Genomic DNA, 26,153 nt, shown 5'->3' on the forward strand with positions numbered 1-26,153 from the left:
GTGACGGCTGCACTGTGGTGGTGGTAGTGGGAGGCTCCTGCTCAGCTCCTGCACCCTCTGATGGCTGCAAAGTGGAGGTGGTCGTGGAAGGCTCCTGCTCAGCCCCTGCATCCTCCAATGGCTGCAAGGTGGTGGTGGTTGTGGGAGGTTCCTGCTCAGCCCCTGTACCCTCTGATGGCTGCACTGTGGTGGTGTTGGTTGTGGGTGGCTCATGCTCAGTCCCTACACTCACTTATGTCTGCACAACCACGGCTGGCGGTGGGGGCTCTGTGACAGCTGCTAGTGCAGGCTCCTTCCCCTTCTTGCTGGCTGTTGCAGGCTCCTTCCCCCTTTGCTGGCTGGTGCAGACTCCTTCCCTTTCTTAATGGCTGGTGCAGGCTCCTTCCCCTTCTTGCTGGCTGGTGCAGGCTCCTTTCCCTTCAGTATTTGTGGCCTGGAATCCTAACCACAATGAGTATGTGCTGATGAAACTGGGCCCGTGGACTGTTTGGCTGAGGTGCTTGGCTGGATCCTTAATACCCTAGCCATACGTGCAGGACGGAGGGAGGAGGTGTAGGGAAGAGGTCAATCTGGGAAAGGAAAAGCTTCTTAATGACATTGGGGTAGGTAGAAGGAGAGGTGATGGGAGTGGAGGATGAGGGAGTGGTTGTTAGAGGTGTTTGTCTGCTGGATTTGGGTGCAGGTGCATGGGCTGGATGCTGTTGTGAGGTGGATGGCTGTTGGGTGTCTGAGTTGAGTGCTTGCATTTGTGTACTTTAGGAGGAGGGGGACAGACACAGTGGGAGAGGACACAGGGGACGTATGCATGGATGTTGTGGAGGTGTCTGTCAGTAAAGTATGTGTTCTGCTTGGTTTGGTAATGATGCAGTTAATGGATGATGATGATGTTGTGCATTCAGGTGTGAGTGTGGACGTAACTGGGAGGGAGGTGGAGGAGGAGGAGGGGGAGACAGTGGAAATAGTGGATGTTGTCATGTCTGCAATGGTATGTTGTTTGTGTGAGTGCCTGTGGGATGAAGTGTGGTGCTTGTGTGTGCCTGTGACACTCTTGGGTATTGTCCTATGTGCATGCTCGTCTGGCTGTGTGCTTGGGATGGGTTGGGGTTGATGAGAATGGGACTGGGAAGTGGTAGTTGGTGGGGGGACGGTTGAAACAGGGACAATGGCTGCCATCAGAGAGGAGGCCAGAGCCTGGATCGATCTCTGTTGGGCTGCCAATCCACTGTGAATGCCCTCCAGGAAAGCATTAGATTCCTGCACCTGGGCTGCCGGCCCCTGGATGGCATTCACAATGGTTGATTTCCCTACAGAGATGGATCTCAGGAGGCCAATAGCCTCCTCACTCAGGGCAGCAGGGCTCACTGGGGCAGGGCCTGAGGTGCCTGGGGCGAAGGAGATACCTACCCTCCTGGGTGAGAGGGCACAGGCAACTCATTGAGGGGCTGCTGGGAGGGCGGAGCTGGTACGGGGATGGCGGCTGTACCTGTAGCTGGGGTGGTGACAGAAGTGTCCGCTACCACCAGGTAGCTCCCATCGGAGGAGGTAACCGAATCTGTATTGTCCCCTCCACTCTCCGCTGTGGTGCTCCCCTCGCCCTCCGTCCCACTGGTTCCCTCAGTGTCAGTAGAATCTGCCTCCAGGGTCATGTGGGATGCAGCTCCCTCTGTCACCGGTGCCCCTGCTCCTCTGCCAGATGATGCTAATGCACACAAGTGCAGGATGACAAAAGAAGAAAGGGGTGGAGAGAGACAAAGGATACACTGGGTCAATCACTGCACCAACACCACCGTTGGCGTACACAGCACCCTCACACACAGGGTACAGGCCTACGCACTATGCATTGCACTACCAGTTATATTGATAGCCACCAAGGCATGAGGAGGAGCACACACCGCCAACTATGGCACACCTGGGACCTACGCAGCCCTGACCAGTAGTGGATGCTGACAAGCTAAGTAGGCAGTATTTCCCCTTCAGACCCTTACCACCAGAGGACCTACGCTGCTATGTCTGGCCTGGCCTAGGGGCACCCACTGACACACAACCACCACCCAGATACCACCCCTCCAGCCGTTTCCTTCAATGATGGCCACTGTACTCACCCCCTTGTGGCTGCTGTGATGCCCTCAAACGCCCATCCAGCTCTGGATAGGCCACCGCCAGTTTGCAGGCCATCGGGGGGGGTCAAGGTTCGACGGGCACCCCTTCCTCACTGGGAGGCCTTCCCCAGCCGGGCCTCCACAGTCATCCGTGCCCAGCATCTCAGGTCCTACCACTGTTTGCGACAGTGGGTGATCCACCAGCCATAAACCCCCAGGGTGCGCACCTCCTTGGGGATGGCACACCATATACCGTTCTTTTGATGGGTGCTGACCTGCAGAGGCGATACAGATAGGAGAACACTGTTAGACAAACAGTCCAGCCTGTAACACAAATGACCCACCATACCCGTTTCCAACACTATAGAGGCACACAAAGCCCAGCACTCAATGTGTACCCAGCCAAGAGGACATCCCTCGCCCCTTACACAATGCCGTCACACACACCTCCATACATTCATGCCACATGCATTGTGCCCACAGTGTACTCACGTGTTGGTCTGGAGGCCCATACAGCAGTCCGTACTGGGGTAGGACCCCATCCACCAGTCTCTCCAATTCCTCTGAAGTGAAGGCTGGGGCCCTTTCCCCGGTCACACGGGCCATGGTAGGTTCCAGACACAGGTCACAGCAGCACATGCAGTGTAGGTCCTCTCCTCTGAAACAAGTGAGGAATCAGATAGAAAATAGTGGTCATGTCCGCGGCTGTGCATTCCGTCACTGCCGGCGTAGATCACCATTTGCCACCATACTCCATAGGGCACAATATTAACCAATGAGGAATTGCACAGCGGTTCACGGCTGCCTCCCGCCACGGCGCACAACGTCAGAGGCATTACCTCCCTTCCACCCGTCCCTCAACACAGGACAGGCAGACGCCATTTCAGGGCGAGAGGGGGCAGGCCTATGGAATTTGGCTGCATCACAGGAGAAATAGGCACTTAATTGACAAATGACACTGCCCCATAACATGTTTACAGATTGCAGACTACTGTTGTGGCTCCATTGTTCAGTTTCTGACAGCCTCCTCACTCTTTTGTCCCTTAGATACCTACTGCTGCGGTTGAATAGGAGATGGAGACATACCCCTGTGTACAGATCCCTGGTGGACTTGGCTACACTGGAGGACATGCACATTATCCTCACTGTTAGAAATGGGGACTTTGGTTGGCAGTCAGGTAAACCCCTGTCCACGCAAGGACCCTCACTCTAGTCAGGGTAGGTCACACGCAATTCAAATTATCCTGTGCTCACCCTCTGGTAGCTTGGCACTGAGCAGTCAGGTTTAACTTAGAAGGCAATGTGTAAGTTATTTGTGCAATAAATCATGCAATAACATATTAGAACACCACATAAATACACCACACAGTGTTTAGAAAAATATATAATATTTATCTGGATAAATGCAGGTAAAAAATGATTAAGATTTAATAAGTATATGTTGAGATATCACTATAAAAATGATAAAAAGTGTTTTTAGTCTCTTAAAAGCAACAAATGTCTCTTATAAGCACAAAGTACCTTGTTTGCGTGCCAAATCTCCGCAAGGAACCACAGTGGAGGAGATACGTGGAAAATAGGGAGGTGTGCATCAATTTCTCGGGCCACACATGCAATGCGCTGTTTATTTTTCACCAGGGAACGCTTTGAGTCGATTTCTGGCATTCAGTCTTCGATCCTCTTCAGGCTGCGGGGTTTTCAAGTGCCCCGGGGATGATGTGTTAAAATCCGGCGCTCACAGGATGAAGTCACAGGGTCTTCTTCAATCCGGTGGGCGTTGCGTGGAAATTTCTACCGCACTGCAGGCACTGCGTCTATTCCTCTCTGGAAGTTGGGCTGCATTGTTCTGGCTTGGCTGTGCGTCGATCCAGTGGGTTGTGCATTGAATTTCCGGTCGCTACACTGGCGCTGCATCAATCTTCTCCTTGCGAAGTCAGGCTGCGTTGTTCAGCATGTGCTAAATTTCTCACTTTGATGCAGGCTGTGTGTCATTTCTGCCAGGCTGTGCGTTGATTTTCGCTGCACAGAGAGTTCTTCTTGTAGGAATGAAGTCTGTTTTGTCCTGAGACTTCAGGAAACAGGAGGCAAGCTCTATCCAAGCCCTTGGAGAGCACTTCTCAGCACAGCCAGAGAGCAGCAAAGGCAGCAGGGCAACAGCAAGGCAGCGTTTCTTCACAAAAAGCAGTCAGGTGAGTACTTTGGGCAGCCAGGCAGTTCTTCTTGGCAGGTTGCAGGTTCCTGTTCAGGTTCTCTTCTCCAGGAAGGGTCTGCGACAAGAGTGTCTTGTCAAGAAGTGTCTGAGTTGGTAGGGTCAGGGACCCTGCTTGAATACCCAAATGTGCCTTTGAAGTGAGGGAGACTTCAAAGAGTGGCTTAGAAGTGCACAAGGTCCCCTTTCAGTTCCATCCTGTTTGCCAGGGTCCCAGTAGGGTGTGTGGCAGTCCTTTGTGTGAGGGCAGGCTACTGTCCTTTGATATTTAAATGTCAGGCCCTCCACCCTCCCAGCCCAGGAAGACCCATTCAATATGCAGATGTGTACAAGTGTGACTCAGCATCCTGTGTTTGGGGTTGTCTGAGTGAATGCACTAGGGAGCTGTCAACTAAACCTAGCCCGACGTGGATTGGAAGGCACAGAAGGAAGTTAAGTGTAGAAAAATGCTCACTTTCTAAAAGTAGCATTTCTAAAATAGTAATATAAAATCCAACTTCACCATTAAGCAGGATTTTCCATCACCATTCTGGCCATACTAAATATGACATGGCTACTCCTTTCAGATCACGATCTACTACTCAAACAGTTTATGAGGGTAGCTGTAGGAGGCTGGACTGGCTTGTAGTGAGTACCAAGGGGTACTTGCACCTTGCACCAGGCCCAGTTATCCCTTATTAGTGTATAGGGTGTCTAGCAGCTTAGGCTGATAGATAATGGTAGCTTAGCAGAGCAGCTTAGGCTGAACTAGGAGACGTGTGAAGCTACCACAGTACCACAGGTGTCACTTGCACAATATCATAAGAAAACACAATACACAGTTATACTAAAAATAAAGGTACTTTATTTTTATGACAATATGCCAAAGTATCTTAGAGTGTACCCTCAGTGAGAGGATAGCAAATATACACAAGTTATATGTACACAATACCAAAAATATGCAGTATAGTCTTAGAAAACAGTGCAAACAATGTATAGGTACAATAGGATGCAATGGGGACACATAGGGATAGGGGCAACACAAACCATATACTCCAAAAGTGGAATGCGAACCACGAATGGACCCCAAACCTATGTGACCTTGTAGAGGGTCGCTGGGACTATTAGAAAATAGTGAGAGTTAGAAAATTAGCCCTCCCCAAGACCCTGAAAAGTGAGTGCAAAGTGTACTAAAGTTCCCCCAAGGACATAGAAGTCGTGATAGAGGAATAATGCAGGAAAGACACAAACCAACAATGCAACAACTGTGGATTTCCAATCTAGGGTACCTGTGGAACAAGGGGACCAAGTCCAAAAGTCACAAGCAAGTCGGAGATGGGCATATGCCCAGGAAATGCCAGCTGTGGATGCAAGTAAGCTTCTACTGGACAGAAGAAGCTGAGGTTTCTGGAGGAACGAAAAGGGCTAGAGACTTCCCCTTTGGAGGACGGATCCCACTCGCCGTGGAGAGTCGTGCAGAAGTGTTTTCCCGCCAAAAGAACACCAACAAGCCTTGCTAGCTGCAAATCGTGCAGTTAGCATTTTCGGACGCTGCTGTGGCCCAGGAGGGACCAGGAGATCGCAAATTGGACCAGGAGGTAGAGGGGACATCGAGCAAGACAATGAGCCCTCTCACCAGCAGGTAGCACCCAGAAAAGTGCCAGAAACAGGCACTACGAGGATGCGTGACACAGTGCTCACCCGAAGTTACACAAAGGAGTCCCACGTCGCCGGAGACCAACTTAGAAAGTCGTGCAATGCAGGTTAGAGTGCCGTGGACCCAGGCTTGGCTGTGCACAAAGGATTTCCACGTGAAGTGCACAGGGGCTGGAGTAGCTGCAAAAGTCGCGGTTCCCAGCAATGCAGTCTAGCGAGGTGAGGCAAGGACTTACCTCCACCAAACTTGGACTGAAGAGTCACTGGACTGTGGGAGTCACTTGGACAGAGTTGCTGGATTCAAGGGACCTCGCTCGTCGTGCTGAGAGGAGACCCAAGGGACCGGTAATGCAGCTTTTTGGTGCCTGCGGTTGCAGGGGGAAGATTCCGTCGACCCACTGGAGATTCCTTCTGAGCTTCTAGTGCAGAGAGGAGGCAGACTACCCCCACAGCATGCACCACCAGGAAAACAGTCGAGAAGGCGGCAGGATCAGCGTTACAGAGTTGCAGTAGTCGTCTTTGCTACTTTGTTGCAGTGTTGCAGGCTTCCAGCGCGGTCAGCAGTCGATTCCTTGGCAGAAGGTGAAGAGAGAGATGCAAAGGAACTCTGATGAGCTCTTGCATTCGTTATCTACTGTTTCCCCAGAGACAGAGACCCTAAATAGCCAGAAAAGAGGGTTTGGCTACTTAGGAGAGAGGATAGGCTACTAACACCCGAAGGAGACTATCAGAAGGAGTCTCTGACGTCACCTGGTGGCACTGGCCACTCAGAGCAGTCCAGTGTGCCAGCAGCACCTCTGTTTCCAAGATGGCAGAGGTCTGGAGCACACTGGAGGAGCTCTGGACACCTCCCAGGGGAGGTGCAGGTCAGGGGAGTGGTCACTCCCCTTTCCTTTGTCCAGTTTCGCGCCAGAGCAGGGCTAAGGGGTCCCCTGAACCGGTGTAGACTGGCTTATGCAGAATTGGGCACAGCTGTGCCCAACAAAGCATTTCCAGAGGCTGGGGGAGGCTACTCCTCCCCTGCCTTCACACCATTTTCCAAAGGGAGAGGGTGTAACACCCTCTCTCAGAGGAAGTCCTTTGTTCTGCCATCCTGGGACAAGCCTGGCTTGACCCCAGGAGGGCAGAAACCTGTCTGAGGGGTTGGCAGCAGCAGCAGCTGCAGTGAAACCCCAGGAAAGGCAGTTTGGCAGTACCAGGGTCTGTGCTACAGACCACTGGGATCATGGAATTGTGCCAACAATGCCAGGATGGCATAGAGGGGGCAATTCCATGATCTTACACATGTTACATGGCCATATTCGGAGTTACCATTGTGAAGCTACATATAGGTATTGACCTATATGTAGTGCACACGGGTAATGGTGTCCCCGCACTCACAAAGTTCCGGGAATTGGCCCTGAACAATGTGGGGGCACCTTGGCTAGTGCCAGGGTGCCCTCACACTAAGTAACTTTGCACCTAACCTTTACCAGGTAAAGGTAAGACACATAGGTGACTTATAAGTTACTTAAGTGCAGTGTAAAATGGCTGTGAAATAACGTGGACGTTATTTCACTCAGGCTGCAGTGGCAGGCCTGTGTAAGAATTGTCAGAGCTCCCTATGGGTGGCAAAAGAAATGCTGAAGCCCATAAGGATCTCCTGGAACCCCAATACCCTGGGAACCTTAGTACCATATACTAGGGAATTATAAGGGTGTTCCAGTAAGCCAATGTAAATTGGTAAAATTGGTCACTAGCCTGTTAGTGACAATTTGAAAGAAATGAGAGAGCATAACCACTGAGGTTCTGATTAGCAGAGCCTCAGTGAGACAGTTAGTCACTACACAGGTAACACATTCAGGCACACTTATGAGCACTGGGGCCCTGGTGAACAGGGTCCCAGTGACACATACAACTAAAACAACATATGTACAGTGAAAAATGGGGGTAACAAGCCAGGCAAGATGGTACTTTCCTACAGTAGCCCTAATGCTATCCTTTGAAAGGAGCAGGTCTCACAACAGTGTAAACATGAATTTAGAAGTTTTACACTACCAAGTCATATAACACACATATTAATGTCCTTCCTTTTACCTACATAGCACCCTTCCCTATCGGCTACCTAGGGCCTACCTTAGGGGTGACTTATATGTAGAATGAGGGAAGTTTAAGGCTTGGAAAGAACTTTTAAATGCCAAGTCAAAGTGGCAGTGAAACTGCACACACAGGCACTGCAGAGGCATGCCTGAGACATGGTTAGGGGGCTACTTATTGTGGGTGGCACAATCAGTGCTGCAGGCCCAATAGTAGCATTTAATTTACAGGCCCTGGGCACATGTAGTGCACTTGACTATGGACTTACAAGTAAATTAAATAAGCCAATTGGGTATGAGCCAAAGTCACCATGTTTTAAGGAGAGAGCATATGCCCTTTAGCCCTGATTAGCAGTGGTAAAGTGTGCAGAGTCCTAAAGCCAGCAAAAATGAGGTCAGAAAAAGAGAAGGAGGAAGGGAATAATTTTGGGGATGACCTTGCAGAAAAGGCTATTTCCAACACGCACCTATAGACTGGACAGGGTCACAATCACAGAGCTGCGTGTCCAATTGGAGCCTGGCCTGATATCTGCTATCTGTCACCCCACTGGGATCTCCCCTCTTGTGCAAGTGCTATCATTTCTCCATTTCCTGGTAACTCGTTCTTTCCAAGTTACAGTGGGCTTGGAGCAGGATTGTCACAGCCAATGTTCTTAATAGTGCTGACAAGAGTGTTGTCTGCCCTGATAAAACACATGTGCAGCTACATTGCATTCCCCCAGGTTGAGGATTTGGCCACTGTAAAGGCCGGGTTTTTTGCAATGGGACATATCCCCAGTATAATAGGGGCGATTGACGGAACACATATTGCATTTGCCCCCCACCAGAATGAACAGGTTTCAGGAATCATAGGAGTTTCTACTCTATGAATGCAGATGGTGGGCTGGGCAGACCAGTATATCTCCCACGTCAATGCTAAGTATCCTGGGTCAGTACATGATGCCTTTGTCCTGAGGAATAGCAGCATCCCAAATGTGATGTCCCAACTACAGAGGCACAGGGTGTGGCTGGTAGATGAGCCCTGGTTCCCTCTCAGGATATGTTGCTGTATGCCTATGGTGTTGGCCATATGGGATAGTGTGTGGCTAAATGTTGTCCCTTAATATTTGCAGGTGACTCTGGTTACCCAAACATTTCTTGGCTGCTGACCCCTGTGATGAATGCCAGGACAAGGCAGAACAATGTTATAATGAGGCACATGGGCAAACCAGAAGGATTATTGAAAGGACCTTTGGCGTCCTGAAGGCCAGGTTCCGGTGCCTCCATCTAACAGGTGTATCCTTGTGCTACTCACCCAAGAAGGTCTGCCAGATAGTGGTGGCATGCTGCATGTTGCACAACCTGGCCCTCAGATGGCATGTCCCTTTTCTGCAGGAGGAGTAAACTGGAGATGCCCCTGTGGCAGCAGTGGACCCTGTGGACAGTGAGGATGAGGAGGCGGAGGATGAGGATGTGGACAACAGAACATCTGTAATCCGTCAGTACTTCCAATGACAAACAGGTGAGACAGTGCAACTTTATATTTCAATGACTTTGGTTGTATTCTGTGTGGCATTGGCATGCTGGTATTTCCCACTTCTATGCCCACTTACTGTTCCCTTTGGCTATTCATTTTGCAGATGTTGATGATTTGACAAATACTCCTGGTGTGATCACAACAGCCGGCTACAGGTCATTGATTCTATGTTCATTCTATGTACAGTTCATTTGCAATGGTTGTACCTGTTTCAATCAATACATATTTGAAATACATGACATACTCGAAATAGATTTTTATCCATGGGTGTTTACTGTAGTGCTAACATATAGAGGGGGAAGTGCAATGGGATGGGGCGATGATGGAGGAAAGTCCAGGGTATTGTTCCAGGCTGTTTGCAGCACTGGTGCATTGACCAAGGGGACATGGGAAGGGGAGCAATGGCAGTTCAAGGAGGACAGGGTGACTGAGTGGGACACAAGGGGGACAATCAGGAGAGTCTCATTTCCTGGCGGGGTCTTAGTAAGTGTCTCTGGCTTCTGTCTGGATCGCAGGTAACGTTTTAGGGGTGGTTCACCTTCTGCAGGGGGAGGGGTGCTGGTGGCCTGTGATTCCTGTGGCAGGACCTCCTGGCCACTAGCAGCAGTGAAAGTGGAAGGCTGTTCAGATGACTGGCTAGTGGCAGGGGCCCGCTGGTGTGACACTGTCTCCCTCATAATGTTGGCCATGTCTGCCAGCACCCCTGCTATGGAGGTCAGGGTGTTGTTGATGACCTCCATGTCCTCCCTGATCCCCTGATACTGTCCCTCATGCAGCCGCCTGTTCTCCTGCATGTTGTCTAGGTTCTGTTCTATCGTGTCCTGGGAATGTTGATAGGCTCCCAGGATCTCTGAGAGTGCCTCCTGGACAGTTGATTCCCTGGTCATGTCCTCCCCCTGGCACACAGCAGTCCTCCCAGTGTCCATGTTGGCCTGTGTCTCTGTCCCTTGAACGGTGTGCCCACTGCCACTGACCCCAGGTCCCTGATTGTCTTGTGTGTGAGGTGTGGACTGGGCTCGCTGTACAAGTGGGCACACTGCTGATTGACGTGTCCTGGGGACAGAGGTGTGGGTACTCTGGGTGGGAGCAGTGGTGTTGTTCCCTGATGGGGGAGGCTCTGTGGTGGTCTGTGACTGGGTTTGGGTAACCGGCTGTCCAGTGGTCCATGATGGGCTAGGTAGATCATCCAGATTCAGAAGACCAAAGTTATTGTCATCACTGTGGGCCTCTTCAGTTGGAGGACTGGATAGTGCTGGCACCTCCTCTCTGGTAACATTGGCTGGGGTACCTGTAGGGATGTAAATGATGTGTTATGGTTAATGTTTATACCATATTGTACATCCCTGGCTTCCTCTCTATGGTTGGGTTTGCCCTGTCAGCTTTTACTTGTGTATGTTGGTGTATGGTGGGATTGTTAGTTCTCTATGCTGTGCATGCTTTAGTGATGAGTGTCCATGCAGGTCTGTGAGGGGTGTCCATGCATTGTTACAGCATGCAGGGCTTGGCATTGGGATTAGAGAGATCTGATGATGGAATGTGTGGGATGGAGTGGAGTGATGGTGAGGGAATGTGATGACATGCAGGTGGGGGGGTGATAATAATAGAAAGTTGACTTACCAGAACCCAGTCCTCCTCCGACTCGGTCCAGGCCCTCAGGATGCAATAATGCCAAGACTTGCTCCTCCCATGCTGTGAGTTGTGGGGGAGGAGGTGGGGGTCCACCGCCAGACCTCTGGATAGCGAGCTGGTGTCTTGCTGCTATGAAACCTACCTTCCCCCGTAGGTCGGTCCACCTCTTCCTGATGTCATCCCTTGTTCTGGGGTGCTGTCTGACGGCGTTGACCCTATCCACGATTCTCCGCCATAGCTCCATCTTCCTGGCTATTACTATTTGCTGCACCTGTGCCACAAATAGCTGGTATGTATCGCCAATGGTTTACCACCATTGAATGTCGGCCGTGGTGATCTGTGGGTCATAATTTGATGGGCGTTATTCTGTTGGCGTAACGGTATGGGTGTTGGGACCGCCAGTTTATCACTGCCCTTTGGTCTGGCGGATTTGCGTCTGTAGCTGAATTCTGTCGGATTGGTGTGTGTGTGACATAATATGTTGAATGGATTTCCGCCGTCACTGTAAGTTGTCAGCCGTCAGCGTGGTGGTAAGCGGGATTTCCCACCAGGGTCATAACCAGAGCCTTAGTGTTTTTTAGCGCATGAAAACAAATAGCGCCATTATGGTTATCTGGTCACACCTTGGCTGTGGCAAAGTCAAAGTTTAAGGCCAACCGTGATAGAGCCCTGCTTGGCTACAGCAAGCAGGAGGCCTTGGACAAGGTTTACCTTCGGACTTAGTCGTTTTCTTGAAGATTTTCTTCAGTGGGACGAAGTCGCCAGTCTGACCCGATCTCCTGTAGCCCTTCCTCGGATACGCGTCCTGGGAGCCCTCGTGAAGATTTCTATGTTTGGATTTAGAAGATTTTTTTAGATGAAAATCCTTCTACCGGGCCAAACCTGAATCTTGATCCCACATCCTTGGAGCCCTCTTCAGATAGTCTGTATGGGAGGTCTTGGTCAACATTCTGCGTTCGGACTTAGTCACTTTTTCATGGATTTTCTTCAGTGGGATGAACTTGCAAGTCAGGCCGGATCGCAGTTGAGGCAAGCCCACTAGAGTTGCCGCGGCGGGTCGGTCCCTTTATGGAGCTTTTTCCAAAAAGTTCTCCAAACTTCTCCAAACTTCTGGATCTTCTTCCAGATATTCGTTTAAGGTCTTTTAGCAGTCCACAGCTCACGCCAAGGTTGCAGAAGCTCTGAGGTGCTCCTTGATGGTGCAGACTACAACTCCCAGAATGCACCTGGCGCAAACTCCAAATTGGCCACTGGACAGTGGTCAGCTGGTCAGTTTCTTCAGGAGTTGGTGCAGGTGACTCTGGTTAGCAATTTTTCACCTGTAGCAAACAGGGAGTCCCTCCTTGAACCAGTTGAAGCCAGGCAAAGTCCTTCTTGTGGTGAAGCCCAAGTGTGCAGCTGGTGCAGTCCTCCAGAGTGCAGTGTCCAGATGCAGGCAAGGGGTCCAGCAGGGTAGTCCTTCTTCTCCTGTAGTTCTTCCTTGTAGGGATCTCAGGTGTGGGAGCAAGTCTGCCAGTTTTATATTTGCTCCTGGGTGAAAAACAGGGGGGTGCTGGTTCTCCAATCAGATGCAGGATCCTTCCCCCTGTGATGACCACTTCCTGGGAAGTGGGGCAAAAATAAATCCCAGGGAGTAACATTCCTCAAAAATCCATCATGGCTGAAAATGATTTTTGGAGGTTACATCTGGCTGAGCACACCCACTGGTGTGGCTGGAAATCCTAAACACACCTAGTCCTGCCCTCTCCTAATCTAATCAAGGGGGCACCTAATTGTCTGACTTTGCAGGATATGAGGGAGGTGATGGGTTGCTCTAAATGTCTTTCCTTGCCTTTGAAGACCAGTTTGGCAGCCCTCCCCCCTTCCTGCTTCCCCATCTGTTGAGGGAAGATCTCCTCCCCCAGGCACATCTCTTTGTATTGAGCCCAGGCCACTTCACACCTCATCAAAACAGCCTGGCCAGACTGCCAGAGACTGACCAATCAAATCAGAGCAAAGCAGCAAAACATTGCAGGGCTAAAGTTGGCAACTTTTTAGGTAAAATGTTAAACTCTTTCCCTGAACAAGTTATATTAAATCCAACAATTGTAAGTTGTGGGATTTATTATAACAATTGATTTGATACCACAATTGAGGTATCTGTCACTTAAGGGGACTTTATAAATTAAAATAAAGTCTCCCCATTGTAGGTATAGAGGCCATTCACTACAATGAGGGAAAAACTAATCTGGTTGTTTTACCTCACCAGGGCTTATAAAACTATTTTTTAAGGTCCCTGCTTATAGTGACATGGCACCCAGCCCTCTGGGCACGTAGGGGACACATTAGGGGTGACTTATATGTAACAATAAGGTAGTTTAAGACTTTGGAAGTACTTTAATTCCAAAGTCGATTTTGCATGTAACTTTAATTCAAAAGTAGCCAGCAAGGCAGGCCTGCCTTTAAAATGACACTGGGGATTTCAGCAGGGCACCTGTGGGTGCACTACCTATGCTGGGGTCCCTAAACCTACATGCCCTACCATATAGTAGGGGCTTATAGGTAGGTTATTATTGCCAATTATCATTAGCCTAATTTGCATATCCACTTTACACAGAGCACTGGCACTGGGACTGGTAAGCAGTACCCAAGACACAGTTGGGAGTCGGTAACTCAGTAACCACCAGTATCTGTCCAAAAAGTTTGGGGGTGACCAGGGCAAAAAGAAAGACTTTGCTACAGGCACAAACTCAGAAACTACTTATGTATGCAGCAGTAACAAAAGCAGCTCAAGACAGACCCAAATACACCTCTATTCCCCAACACGTACAGTAAAGTATTTGTTCAGCCACTTACATACCCATGTAAAAAGCCATAGAGCTACTAGAGAGTCACATACGGCACATTTGCTACCATTTCACCAGTTTATAAATATAGCAAAGGGTAGGGGACTGTGAACGGGCGAACCCGAACACAATATCCATGCCGGCCGGGGTAGACGTGTCGGATAGGTCCGACACGTCATTTCCGCGTTCCCACGTTGCCGTGGGAACGCTCTCGGAGGACGGCTGGCGTCCTAGTGTTGCCGTGGCAACCCAGGAGGGTTTCCGGGCCGCGGCAACAACGCGACAGGAAATTCCAGATTTAAAGGGACGGAGGGCGAGGAACGAGGAGAAGGAGGAGGAACACGACCAGACGAGGACGGGAGGAGAGAAAGAGACCAGGTCATCGCGGAGTGAGAAGACGACAGAGAGGATTATCCAGGACTCTACCCCGAGGGAACACCCCAGCTCCAGCCATGACCCAGGAGGGTCGTGGCTTGCTAAGGTACGGTCCTTGTGGGATACAAAAGGGAAAATTATGGCTAAGAGGGCACTGGGGAAGGGGGCAACGACGGAGTGAGGGGAGGATTGGAAGGGAGGTTTAGAGAGCACAAGTAAAAACCACAAGAGTCACACAAAGTGCACTAGAGAGAGAGTTTATTCACTTTGCCCTAACTCACAACCATCACCACCCCACCTATGTTACCTCTTCCCCTTTAATTAACTAAACCATAAAAAACATATGTAATACCCCACTTACCTAAGCGTTTTCCTTTTCCCCACGGTATCACACCATTGGAGGCCACCGACAGACAGGGAGAACACCCACCTGAAAGAAGAAGAGAGGTGAAAAAATCAAGAAGAAGAATAGAAGACGACGCCATAAGAACTGAAACCATAGGAGAGGAAAAAGGAACAATTAGAGACAACCCTGTAAAACTTAAATAAATCACTTACCTGACCACCACAATTACTCTCTGTGGGTTTTTATACCGTTCGTCCTGCCACAGTGGTGTCAGAAGTGGGATATTTAGGAAAGGCACCATCCCACGGGTAACCGAACGGTATAAATAATGAGTGACACTCCGTCCCTAGAAGATATGATTAAACAACTAGCAGAAGGCCAACGCCATCTGCAGTTAGTATGGGAAGCTCACCAACGAGAGGCGAAAGAGGACAGGGAGGCCTTACAGTCAGCCTTGAAGAGCCAAGCGACGATAATAGCAAACAACCAATCGGTTCACGAAACGGCAATGAAGAAGTTAACGGAAACAATTTCCGCCAGCAAAGTACACCCCAATGTACCCAGTTCGGTGTTGCAAAAATATCAGGAGGGAGAAGACCCGGAGTCTTTCTGCACTAACTTTGAAAGAGTGGCTTCTTCGGCTCAATGGCCGGAAGACAGGTGGGGGAAATATGTGGCACCGTTGCTTACAGGTCTCCTGCAAGCGGCTTATCAAGCAGCGAATCCCGGGGGAACAACCCCATATAAAGATATAAAGACTAGCATCTTAGAACGAGTAGGCCACGACACCGAATATTATCGAGGTAAATTCCGGAAACTAAAATGGGGACCAAATGAGGATCCCCGAACCTTCTACTTCCGCGTGAAAGACTTGGCCTTGAAATGACTGGGTCCAATCGGGAATAGCAGAGAGGAGGTTATACAGACTATTATTCTCGAACAGTATCTAGACTCTTTACCTACTTCAATGAAAAATTGGATACAACAACATCCAAAGGTGGATACTGACATGGCCATTGATTTAGCCTGCGCATACCATCGATCCACCGATGTGAGAGGTATACCACCCAGACCCAACATAAAACCTGTTGTACCCAATCCAAAACCTTCGCTGAGATTTCCCGTAGAAGACCCGGGGCCCGCAGATTTACAGAAGGTCCTCCTTTACAGGGACCACAGTGCTACAACTGTGGAGAGTGGGGGCACATAGCTCGTATGTGCCCATGGAAACTAGAGGGAAGCGAACCTATGGAGATAGGAGTAACACGGAGACGCTTACTCTGTACCGGAAAAGGAGACCTTAAGTTTAAACAAACCCTGAGACTTAATGGTCGGTCTGTATGGGCTCTAATTGATTCGGGTTGCAGCCAATCCGTGGTACGCAAAGACTTAATAAGCCCAATCGATAGGGAATCAAGTAGGTGGGTCATGATTTGTTGTATTCACGGCGATAAGGAACAGTACCCCGTGACAGAAGTTGACATAGAGTGGGAAGACTATAGGGACTTACTTCCGATGGGAGTAATGTCTCAACTTATTGAGGAATGTATCATTGGTACTGACTATGAACATTTCACAGAACTTTTGGATCTTGTTCAAAAACCAAAAATTCACCAGGATTGGTGGGTTGAGGCTCCGTTCTCCGAAAGTAATATTGAATGTCCTTTACCTCGTAGGAAGCTTTCACGTAGAGAGAAGCGAGATAGAAAAGTACAGTACAGGTCTCATAACGAGCAGGAGCAAACCTAAGGACTTATAGCCGAAACACATGATCCACCCCTAAGTTTCCACCATCAACAGAGAGAAGATCCCTCCCTCGCTCAGGCTTGGAAATCGGCAAAAACAGAAGAGACAGAGGAGGTGGGTTCTTACTTCCTGGTTAAACGAAATCTCCTATAGAGGGTGACCACTACCCGGGATGGGGAGCATAAACATCAGCTAATAGTACCAGAAAGTTTTAGGAATCAAGTCCTGACCCTAGCTCATAATCAACCAGGGGGAGGACATTTTGGGAGGGAAAAAACAGAAGAGTATCTCCTCAGACGATTTTATTGGCCAGGTGTTTTTGCCCACATCCGGAGGTATTGTTCCCAGTGTCCCCGGTGTCAACTGACAGAACCTGGTAGGCCCAGGAAAGCACCACTTTTGCCCCTTCCCATCATAGAGATACCATTTAGCAGGGTGGGAATGTATTTAATTGGACCCTTAGTGCCTTCTTCAAAAGGACACACATACATATTGGTGATCGTGGACTATGCCACCCGATACCCAGAGGCCATTCCCCTGACCAGTATGACCACCAAATCTGTCGCACAAGCAATGATAACAGTCTTCACTCGAATAGGGTTTCCCCGCGAAATACTCACAGACCAAGGGACCCCATTCATGTCTAATCTCATGAAACAAGTTTGTAAGACCTTAGGGATTTCCCAAATAAGAACATCCGTTTATCATCCACAGACAGATGGATTGGTGGAACGTTACAATCGGACCATCAAAACCCTACTAAAGAAAATAGTCACCGATTCAGGGAGAGATTGGGATCAAAAATTACCATTAGTTTTGTACGCTATCAGAACTCATGAACAGGCATCCACAGGACATAGCCCATTCGAATTAGTGTTCGGACGGCAACCACGCTCCCTTTTAGACATGGCCATAGAAACATGGGAGGAAGAAGCTGAGGTAGAGGGAAGACCATTGTTGGAATATACCCACAACTTGAAGTCTCATTTACAAGGGCTATGGGAGGAGGTACGAGAAAATATGGAACAGGCCCAAATAACACAAAAACACTATTATGACAAAGGGAGTAAGTTGAGAGTTTTCCAACCAGGAGATCAAGTTCTCATAATGCGTCCCACGTCTGAACAAAAACTTCTCGCCAGATGGCAAGGTCCTTATCGAGTGATCAGAGCAGTATCTCCCGTTACTTACCTGATTGAGCTAACGGCCAACCCTAAAAAGACACAAATTTATCATGTGAACCTATTAAAGAAATGGGAAGGATCCGAGAACACAGACAATGTAGTAGAAATGGGACAGTTTCTATATCCATGTAAGGAATCAAACATTGAGTTTTACCCTAAAGACCAGCAAGAGAATGATAACTTACCCTCTATCAATGAGTCATTGACAAGGTCTGAAAAAGGGCAGTTATTTCTCCTATTGAGTCACTTCCAAAAGTTTTTTTCAGAAAACCCCGGAAAAACCTCTTTAATTTATCACCAAATACGAACTACTCCGGGTAAAGTAGTCCGGTTGCGACCCTATCGTATTCCGGAGGCAAGAAAGCACATAATAGAGGATGAAATCCAGAAAATGTTATCTCTTGGAGTGGTGGAACCCTCCAATAGTCCCTGGTGCTCCCCGGTAGTCCTAGTACCAAAACCTGATGGGACTGTAAGATTCTGCATAGATTTTTGGAAACTTAATGAAATTTCTATGTTTGACACCTATCCAATTCCTAGAGTAGACGACGTCCTTGAAAAATTAGGAAAAGCTAAATATATGTCCACAATAGACCTAACTAAAGGGTACTGGCAGATTCCTCTGGCCCCAGAGGATAAAGAAAAAACAGCCTTCTCTACCCAATCTGTGCTGTATCATTTCACAGTGTTACCTTTTGGCCTACATGGAGCTCCAGCGACCTTCCAAAGGCTAATGGATAGGTTACTAAAACCCTTCCAAACATTCTCGGCAGCTTATTTGGACGATGTAGTCATTTTTAGCGAGACATGGGGGGATCATCTAAACCATCTAGAATTTTTTTTCCATACCCTGACAAAGGCAGGATTAACAGCCAACCCCAAGAAATGTGTACTAGGGAAAACCGACATCTCGTACCTCGGGTACAATATTAGCCAGGGTACTCTCCAGCCCCAAATAAAAAAAGTAGAAGCCATAAAACATGCCCCTACCCCTAAAACAAAGAAGGACCTACGCTCTTTTCTGGGTCTAGTAGGATATTATCGTAGGTTCATACCTGGATATTCCACCCTTGCTGCGCCCCTCACAGATCTCTTGTCCAAAGCCAATCCTAACCAGTTGTTACCCTTTTCTGACCTTCAGACGAATAGCTTTGAGAGATTAAAATCCTATCTGACCAGGGACCCGATATTACAATGCCCGGACTTCACAAGACCCTTTCATCTGTATACAGATGCTTCCGATGTGGGACTAGGGGCAGTTTTGAGTCAGCCTGACAGAGAGGGCCGAGATCTCCCTATCCTATTTCTTAGCAGAAAACTATTTCCTCGGGAACTACACTATCCTATCATCGAAAGAGAATGCTTAGCCATTAAATGGGCGGTGGACAGTTTACAGTATTATCTATTGGGCCGACCTTTTATTCTGTATACGGATCACGCTCCCCTCACCTGGATGGCCGCTCATAAAGATTCCAATTCCCGGATTTTACGATGGTTCCTTGAACTACAGCCTTTCTCCTTTCAGGTTCGACATGTCCCAGGGTCGCAACAAGGACCTGCTGACTATTTGTCTCGCTACCCTTGCTCCTCTTGGGTCCTCGAACAGGACCGTTCTTGGGAAGGGGTGTGTGAACGGGCGAGCCCGAACACAATATCCATGCCGGCCGGGATAGACGTGTCGGATAGGTCCGACACGTCATTTCCGCGTTCCCACGTTGCCGTGGGAACGCTCTCGGAGGACGGCTGGCGTCCTAGTGTTGCCGCGGCAACCCAGGAGGGTTTCCGGGCCGTGGCAACAACGCAACAGCAAATTCCAGATTTAAAGGGACAGAGGGCGAGGAACGAGGAGAAGGAGGAGGAACACAACCGGACGAGGACGGGAGGAGAGAAAGAGACCAGGTCATCGCGGAGTGAGAAGACGACGGAGAGGATTATCCAGGACTCTACCCCGAGGGAACACCCCAGCTCCAGCCACGACCCAGGAGGGTCGTGGCTTGCTAAGGTACGGTCCTTGTGGGACACAAAAGGGAAAATTACGGCTAAGAGGGCACTGGGGAAGGGGGCAACGACGGAGTGAGGGGAGGATTGGAAGGGAGGTTTAGAGAGCACAAGTAAAAACCACAAGAGTCACACAAAGTGCACTAGAGAGAGAGTTTATTCACTTTGCCCTAACTCACAACCATCACCACCCCACCTATGTTACCTCTTCCCCTTTAATTAACTAAACCATAAAAAACATATGTAATACCCCACTTACCTTAGCGTTTTCCTTTTCCCCACGGTATCACACCATTGGAGGACACCGACAGACAGGGAGAACACCCTCCTGAAAGAAGAAGAGAGGAGAAAAAATCAAGAAGAAGAATAGAAGACGACGCCATAAGAACTGAAACCATAGGAGAGGAAAAAGGAACAATTAGAGACAACCCCGTAAAACTTAAATAAATCACTTACCTGACCACCACAATTACTCTCTGTGGGTTTTTATACCGTTCGTCCTGCCACAGGGACTGTCTTGCACCTTCGTAGTATAAAGACATTATGCTATATCGGTGCAAGAGTCTTGTAAATGGGCCCCAGAGAGTCGCAAATCGGAACATTTATTAAAACATCTCATGTCACTTCTATAGGTGGACTCCTACGTTCAGTGAGAAATATAAACAAGTAGTGACATAATCTTCTCATGTGTGCAGACTAATATTGCTTTAATCATTGGTAAGGCCCACTACTGCAGAGCCTGTGTGTACACTCTCACTGCCTGTCAAGTTGGCCTCTAAAGGCACTTTGTCAAGTCTAAAGCCCATGTTTTAGTAGTAATAACTCTGTCAGCTGTTTATGTTGCTAGTGAACTTATTAAAATATTTAATGTGAAACAATATATTTAAAACCTAAATCTACCGTTTCTGTTACTTTTCAGTTGTAATCTTCTACCTGACCATACAGACTAACAATGTGACAGAAATCATGTGGTATGGATGGTTTTGCATCAGGAAATGAAGCTCAGCTGGTTAGGGACAGTTTTTTTGGTTACTTTCATGAAGAGATTGGAAAGTCTGTTAGTAGAAACAGGACTATGCTTGTATATGTTGTCGACAAACTCACTATAAAAGTCAAACTCACTATGTTACTGAATGTTCGAAAACTTAAGAAGAGAATAGAGATTTGTGGCAAGAATTTTCAGCATATTTATTTGTAGAGGAACGCTTTGATTGTTTCACACGTCAAACTATGTATAAATTATTTTATAATAAGTTACAGGACAATAAAATGACAGCTAGAGCAGTGCATGACAAATTAGAACTGGTTTCAATTCCACAGGAACTTCAAAATTTGAATGTTTATGAATCTATGCTTCGACAATATATACATCCATTTCAATCTATAGTCCGTATGGAGCCAAAGACTGGAAAATGACCTCCAGCCGAGCTCCAGAAAGGTCTTAAAGGTAGAGTTGTGTACTTGCCGTTAAATTTGAAGCAGAATATTGAAACTGTAGGGGCGCAGAAAGATTTGGAAGAAGGACTTGCAATTCTAGTCAATTGTGTCCCTACCAAGAGCAAAAAGATATGGCAAGACTTAGTAGATGTGAGTAAAGTTTAAAAAAAGCATTATGTTTGATACAAAATGATATTTACTATACAAATGTAGATGATCTTCAAGATATTACATATATGGAGGATGACACATTTCCACCAAGAGGCCAAATTGAAAAGATAGATCGCTTCAGATCAGAAGAAATTTATGAACACTACAGTATTCATCCTCTATATCCTAAAGAGATTATTGTAGATGTTAATGATCTCTTTCAGATGAAAGAAGTGATATGAGCTCTCTTAAGTAGGTGGGAGAAAAGCTTAGAAGGTCTCTGTTTTCCACATTGGATTCCTACTGGAGTAAGTGTTAGGTAAGATAAACTAGACTTTTCCCAGAGGACCCAACATTTTGCCAGTGTATTACCTATATATTTCATCTGCTATATGAGAAGGACTTGTCTGGCTTATCTTATGCAGTTAATCACATTCTCAAGACAAGGGCAAATATTCAGAATCTGTCAGCAAGGGAGTTTGTTGAAATAGTTCAGGGAAACATGAAAATCTGGAATAAAACTTGATTCACTTGATGACATGTCAACATGGTACCAATGAGTATTTGTATTGTTGTCATGGAGAGCTGAAATGCATGTTAAGAAACCTAGGAACACCTACCTGATTTTTGACACGCAGTTGTGCTGAGTATGCATGGGATGACCTTGAGTTCGTACAAGAAGCAAATTCAAACACAAAAGACATCAATTTGAAGACACCAGGAGAACTCTGCTCTTTGGACCCAGCAAACGTTTGCAGATATTTTAACCAAAGATTTTAAGCAATGATGACTTTCATCTGCAACAAAACGAATCCTCTTTTTGGCGAAGTCACATATTTCTGATTTTTTTTGGCACAAACAGTACCAAGCTAGAGGTGTTCCACATATTCACATGCTGTTATAAGTAAAACATGCCCCAAAAGTTTAAAGAGACACTGACAAGACTCACTTGTCTTTCATAGAACAGTATGTAACATGCACCATTCCAAAAGAAACTGCTGACAAGGAATTAAGACAACAAGTTTTATGATTTCAAAATCATATGTGTGGTAAATACTGTCGCCAAACAAAATAGATCAAAACCAAACTTTTACACCAGAGGAAAAGTGGTCCAGATACCCCTGACTGCCTGCGCAATATTTACATGCTGTAAAAAGTGGCCCATACCAAGATCAAAAGCATTCCGCACCAGGTCATAGAAATGGAATTGTTTGTTGAGATATAGGACCCCCAGTGCATCACAGCCCACCTCCCTCCATTTCTGGAAATACATAGCAGTGTACTTGTTCTGTACCTGTCACCTCTGATGTCACCCAGTCCGAGGTTTCACTGTGTCTCCTGACACACCACTTGAGGTAACTAGTCTCAGGATTCCCCCAATTTCATCCTCAGTAGGTCGCCGTCAACATATGGCCCGCAGACATGTTTTATGGGTTTCAGTCTTTTACTCACATCATGCATTAAACAAAGCATTTGCAATGTGGATCTCTTTTTTATGTAGAATGACATGTTTTATGCCTAGATTCACAACACAAAAAAAGTACAATATGGATGGCCAGAGTGCAACCTCACTGGACAAAAATAGTAAATTGAGGACAGATGGTAGCAGCAGAAAGAACATTAAATGATTCTCTCACACATACAAGACAGGTACAACACTGATAGTTATTACAATAAAGAGTGAACAAGAGGCATTGAAGTTCTGTTGTATAATTTTCGTAAATAGACAAAAACATGCAGGAAGCGCAAAGCTCTTGCAAGAAATGGTGAACATATTTATGTATTTACCACCCATTCATGTGCTCATATAGATTGAACCCTCACCTACCGCGTGTGGTATGCTTGATTAGTGGGTTCCGTGGCTTGTGCCACAACACATTCAAGAGTGCTACTGTTCACCGGTTACACTGCCTCTTAGTTATTGGGTTCTCTGGTTTGATTGAGATTACATCATGTACGACAACTGTGAGAAACTGGGCCTTTGTTTTAAGGGATGCTGACCCCTTTTCAAGCAAAGCCACAATCCCTGTCATTGTGAATCACACAATTCAATCAGTTAACCTGTGTTTAACCCTTGGTAGCTTCGAACAAAAGCAACCAGACCTAATTTAGTGGCAATGTGTGAAGAATTTATGTGGCACACAAATCAAATGGTAATAAGGTGAAAACACAACACAAGAACAATCCCACACCAATATAGAAGAATAGGCTACATTTTAAATAAATTGACATCACAATAACAAAAATCTAATCAATAGAACAGGAGTTATAACTTTTACATTTTTAAAAGTTTTTAGTGAAATCTAGTGCCAACCGCAAACATCTTGTAGAGCGTGACCAAGACAAAGTAAAAACATATGGCGTACCGATATGGAGCGAGAATCAGATACAATATGTTGATTGGGCCTAGTCAGCACTGACTGTCAAAAGTAATTCTTGAAAAAAAATTCTGAAAAGGTAAAGTTCAGCAGGGCAGGGCTGCATATGGTGTCCAAGGAGGGAGTGTGGTCATCAGGAATCCACAGGACAAAGTTGCACTCAAGATTTCTATGTTGGGACTTAATCACTTTTTTGGAAGTAGAAAATCTTCAGCCAAACCAAGCTAGAGGCTGTAGATGACAAGAGTTCCTAAAGGCCCGATACCCCTTCCCTGTTGGTCCAGATTTGCAGCTGCAGAGAAGAATGTAGTAGGAGCTGCTGAGAAGTCAGGCCGACTGGCAATGTGCCTTGGGCGGATAGACGAGCAAGTTGGTCATGGTCTTCCCTCAGTTTTCAGAGCAGTTTTTGGCCAGAAATTTTATAAGTGACAAGTTTTAGATTTTGGCTGTCTGGGCATCTTTACCACCACTGGAGAAGCACCATTTGCGGAGGGACCTTAGGACTCACTGAGGCTTGGTCCAGATGTGGGCTCAAGATGGTGGGAGCCTGTTATTTCCTTGTGGCTCTGAAGAGGAAGCCAGCAAACTACCCGTTAGAGTCACTGTGCTAGTCCTGAGCTTAGGTGAAGAAGTATTTCTGCAGCTCCAGAGAGTGAACTGAAGCGTGGGTCGAGGGCCCTATTTTTGTAGCTGTGCCTTCTTTATAGTAAGATATGTTTCTAGAGGTTTTTTTTAAAGTGCTTAGAATTTCCCAACTCCCCTATCCAGGTTCCAGGCTGGCTGCAAGGACAATACAATGGTGACAAGCGCTTTGTGTGAAGACAAAACATAGCCTATTCAGTTGCAAGTGGTGCTGTTTACAGCTCCTCCCCCCATCCTAATCCACAGCCTACCCTCACCTAATCCCTCTAGTGCGTGACTGTCTGGGAGTAATTCATAAAGTCTAGCTGCCAACTACAGCCAATCTTATGACAGGCTGGAGGTACTAAAATGGCAAAGGGCAGGAAAATACCAACTTTCTAAAAGTGGAATTTTCGGAAGTGCAATTTAAAATCTGACTTTATAATTAAAGAGGATTTTCATTACAATTTCGGAGATCCCGTCCATGAATGCTTATTGGTCCCTAATCAAAGACTGGCACTTGTAATGTAATCAGGCAACCCAATGTAACCCTAAGGGACAAGTAATCCTCAAAGTAGCAAAACACCTATTTTGGGGGTTTTCACTACCAGGGCGTGTAAAACTTAAAAGTCCCTGCCCAACCCTTTAATTACAATGCTCCCTGCCCTATGGGCTACATAGGGCCTACCTTAGGGGTAACGTATATGCAATAAAAAGCAAGCTTAGGGCTTGGCAGGTGGGGTTATATTGGTAAGTTGAAATGGCTGTTTTTGGACATATTTTAAAGGGCTACTTAGGTCGGTGGCACAATAAGCTCTGCACGCCCACTAGTAGCATTTTATTTACAGGCCCTGGGTATATGGTATACCACTGTACAATGGACTTATAGGTCAATTAAATATACCAAGCAGGTGTAAGCCAATTTTGCCATGTTTCAAGGAGTGAGCACAAGCACCTTAGCACTAGTTAGCAGCGTTAAAATACACAGTCTTAAGACCAACAAAAACAAACTCAAGGAAAAATACGAATGAAGGTTAAAAGTTTGGGGGTGACCCTGCGGAGATGGCCAAGTCCAAAATCAACATTTCTTTCTCTGTTTGTTAAACTGTTAGACCTATACAAAAATTTTAGGTGAGTGAATACAAAATGTTTTTCTGCTGGTGTGCCCCTACAACTAGGAAGCCATGCAATGGATAGTTCTCTTTTGCATAGACTTGTTTTAGTACTTAAATATTAGCCCTGTGGGTCAGATGTTTTCCCAGGAATATAGGTATATTTGAACTCTTGTTTTACAGTGTATGCTCACCAGCCTCAGAAGGGGGGAAGGTTGATGGAACCAAAGCGGTTCCAAAAGTCTATTGGCAAGATCGTCAGTATGCAGCATGTTTTCCAGGATGAGTCATCACAGCCTACACTATGAAACAGACCATGCCCTGGCTGCCAAGACACTCACAACTGACTGGTTGTGGGCAATGAGAATGCATAGGCTCTGAGACCACAAACCATATGTCCAACATAAAAGCATCTTCTTCCTCGAATCCAGTACCAACAGGCCAGTGTTAGTGAGGCTGTGCCCGTTGAGTCCAATATTTCCCTGCAGCCCCATCCATCCATCTTGCATCCTGTCTGAAAATGCAGAGCTATGGAGGCTTAAGGGAACATCTATTGGCTAAGCCTCAATCCCCCGCTCTTCTGCAATTGTTAGAGGCTGCCACCTTATTTCTAGCTGAGATATTAACTTTTACATAAAAAAGACAACTTTAGATTGTTTTACTTTAGCATGTGGGCTTTATTAAAATTTGTGAACTGCACACTTTCTGATTTTACAATTTTAATAATAATTCAAGAAGCAAATCATCTTGGCTCCTCCTGTATAAGCATTTTATTTTTATAGATGGAACAACATTATGGTCCATTAAACAGTAAACAA

At 47.0% G+C, this 26,153-nt stretch overlaps 1 protein-coding gene across 1 annotated transcript in view; it reads right to left on the minus strand.

Moving 5' to 3' along the window:
• Positions 1-19,892: 19,892 nt before the first annotated feature.
• Positions 19,893-26,153, minus strand: part of LOC138297170 (solute carrier family 22 member 7-like) — a 182,454-nt gene continuing 176,193 nt past the window's right edge. Inside the window, exon 10 of the mRNA XM_069236663.1 lies at positions 19,893-19,965. Within this exon, the coding sequence (XP_069092764.1) occupies positions 19,893-19,965 (73 nt within the window). The remainder of the gene's footprint in view (positions 19,966-26,153) is intronic.

The sequence above is a fragment of the Pleurodeles waltl genome, chromosome 5 (genome assembly GCF_031143425.1).
Source record: "Pleurodeles waltl isolate 20211129_DDA chromosome 5, aPleWal1.hap1.20221129, whole genome shotgun sequence".
NCBI lineage: Eukaryota > Metazoa > Chordata > Amphibia > Caudata > Salamandridae > Pleurodeles > Pleurodeles waltl.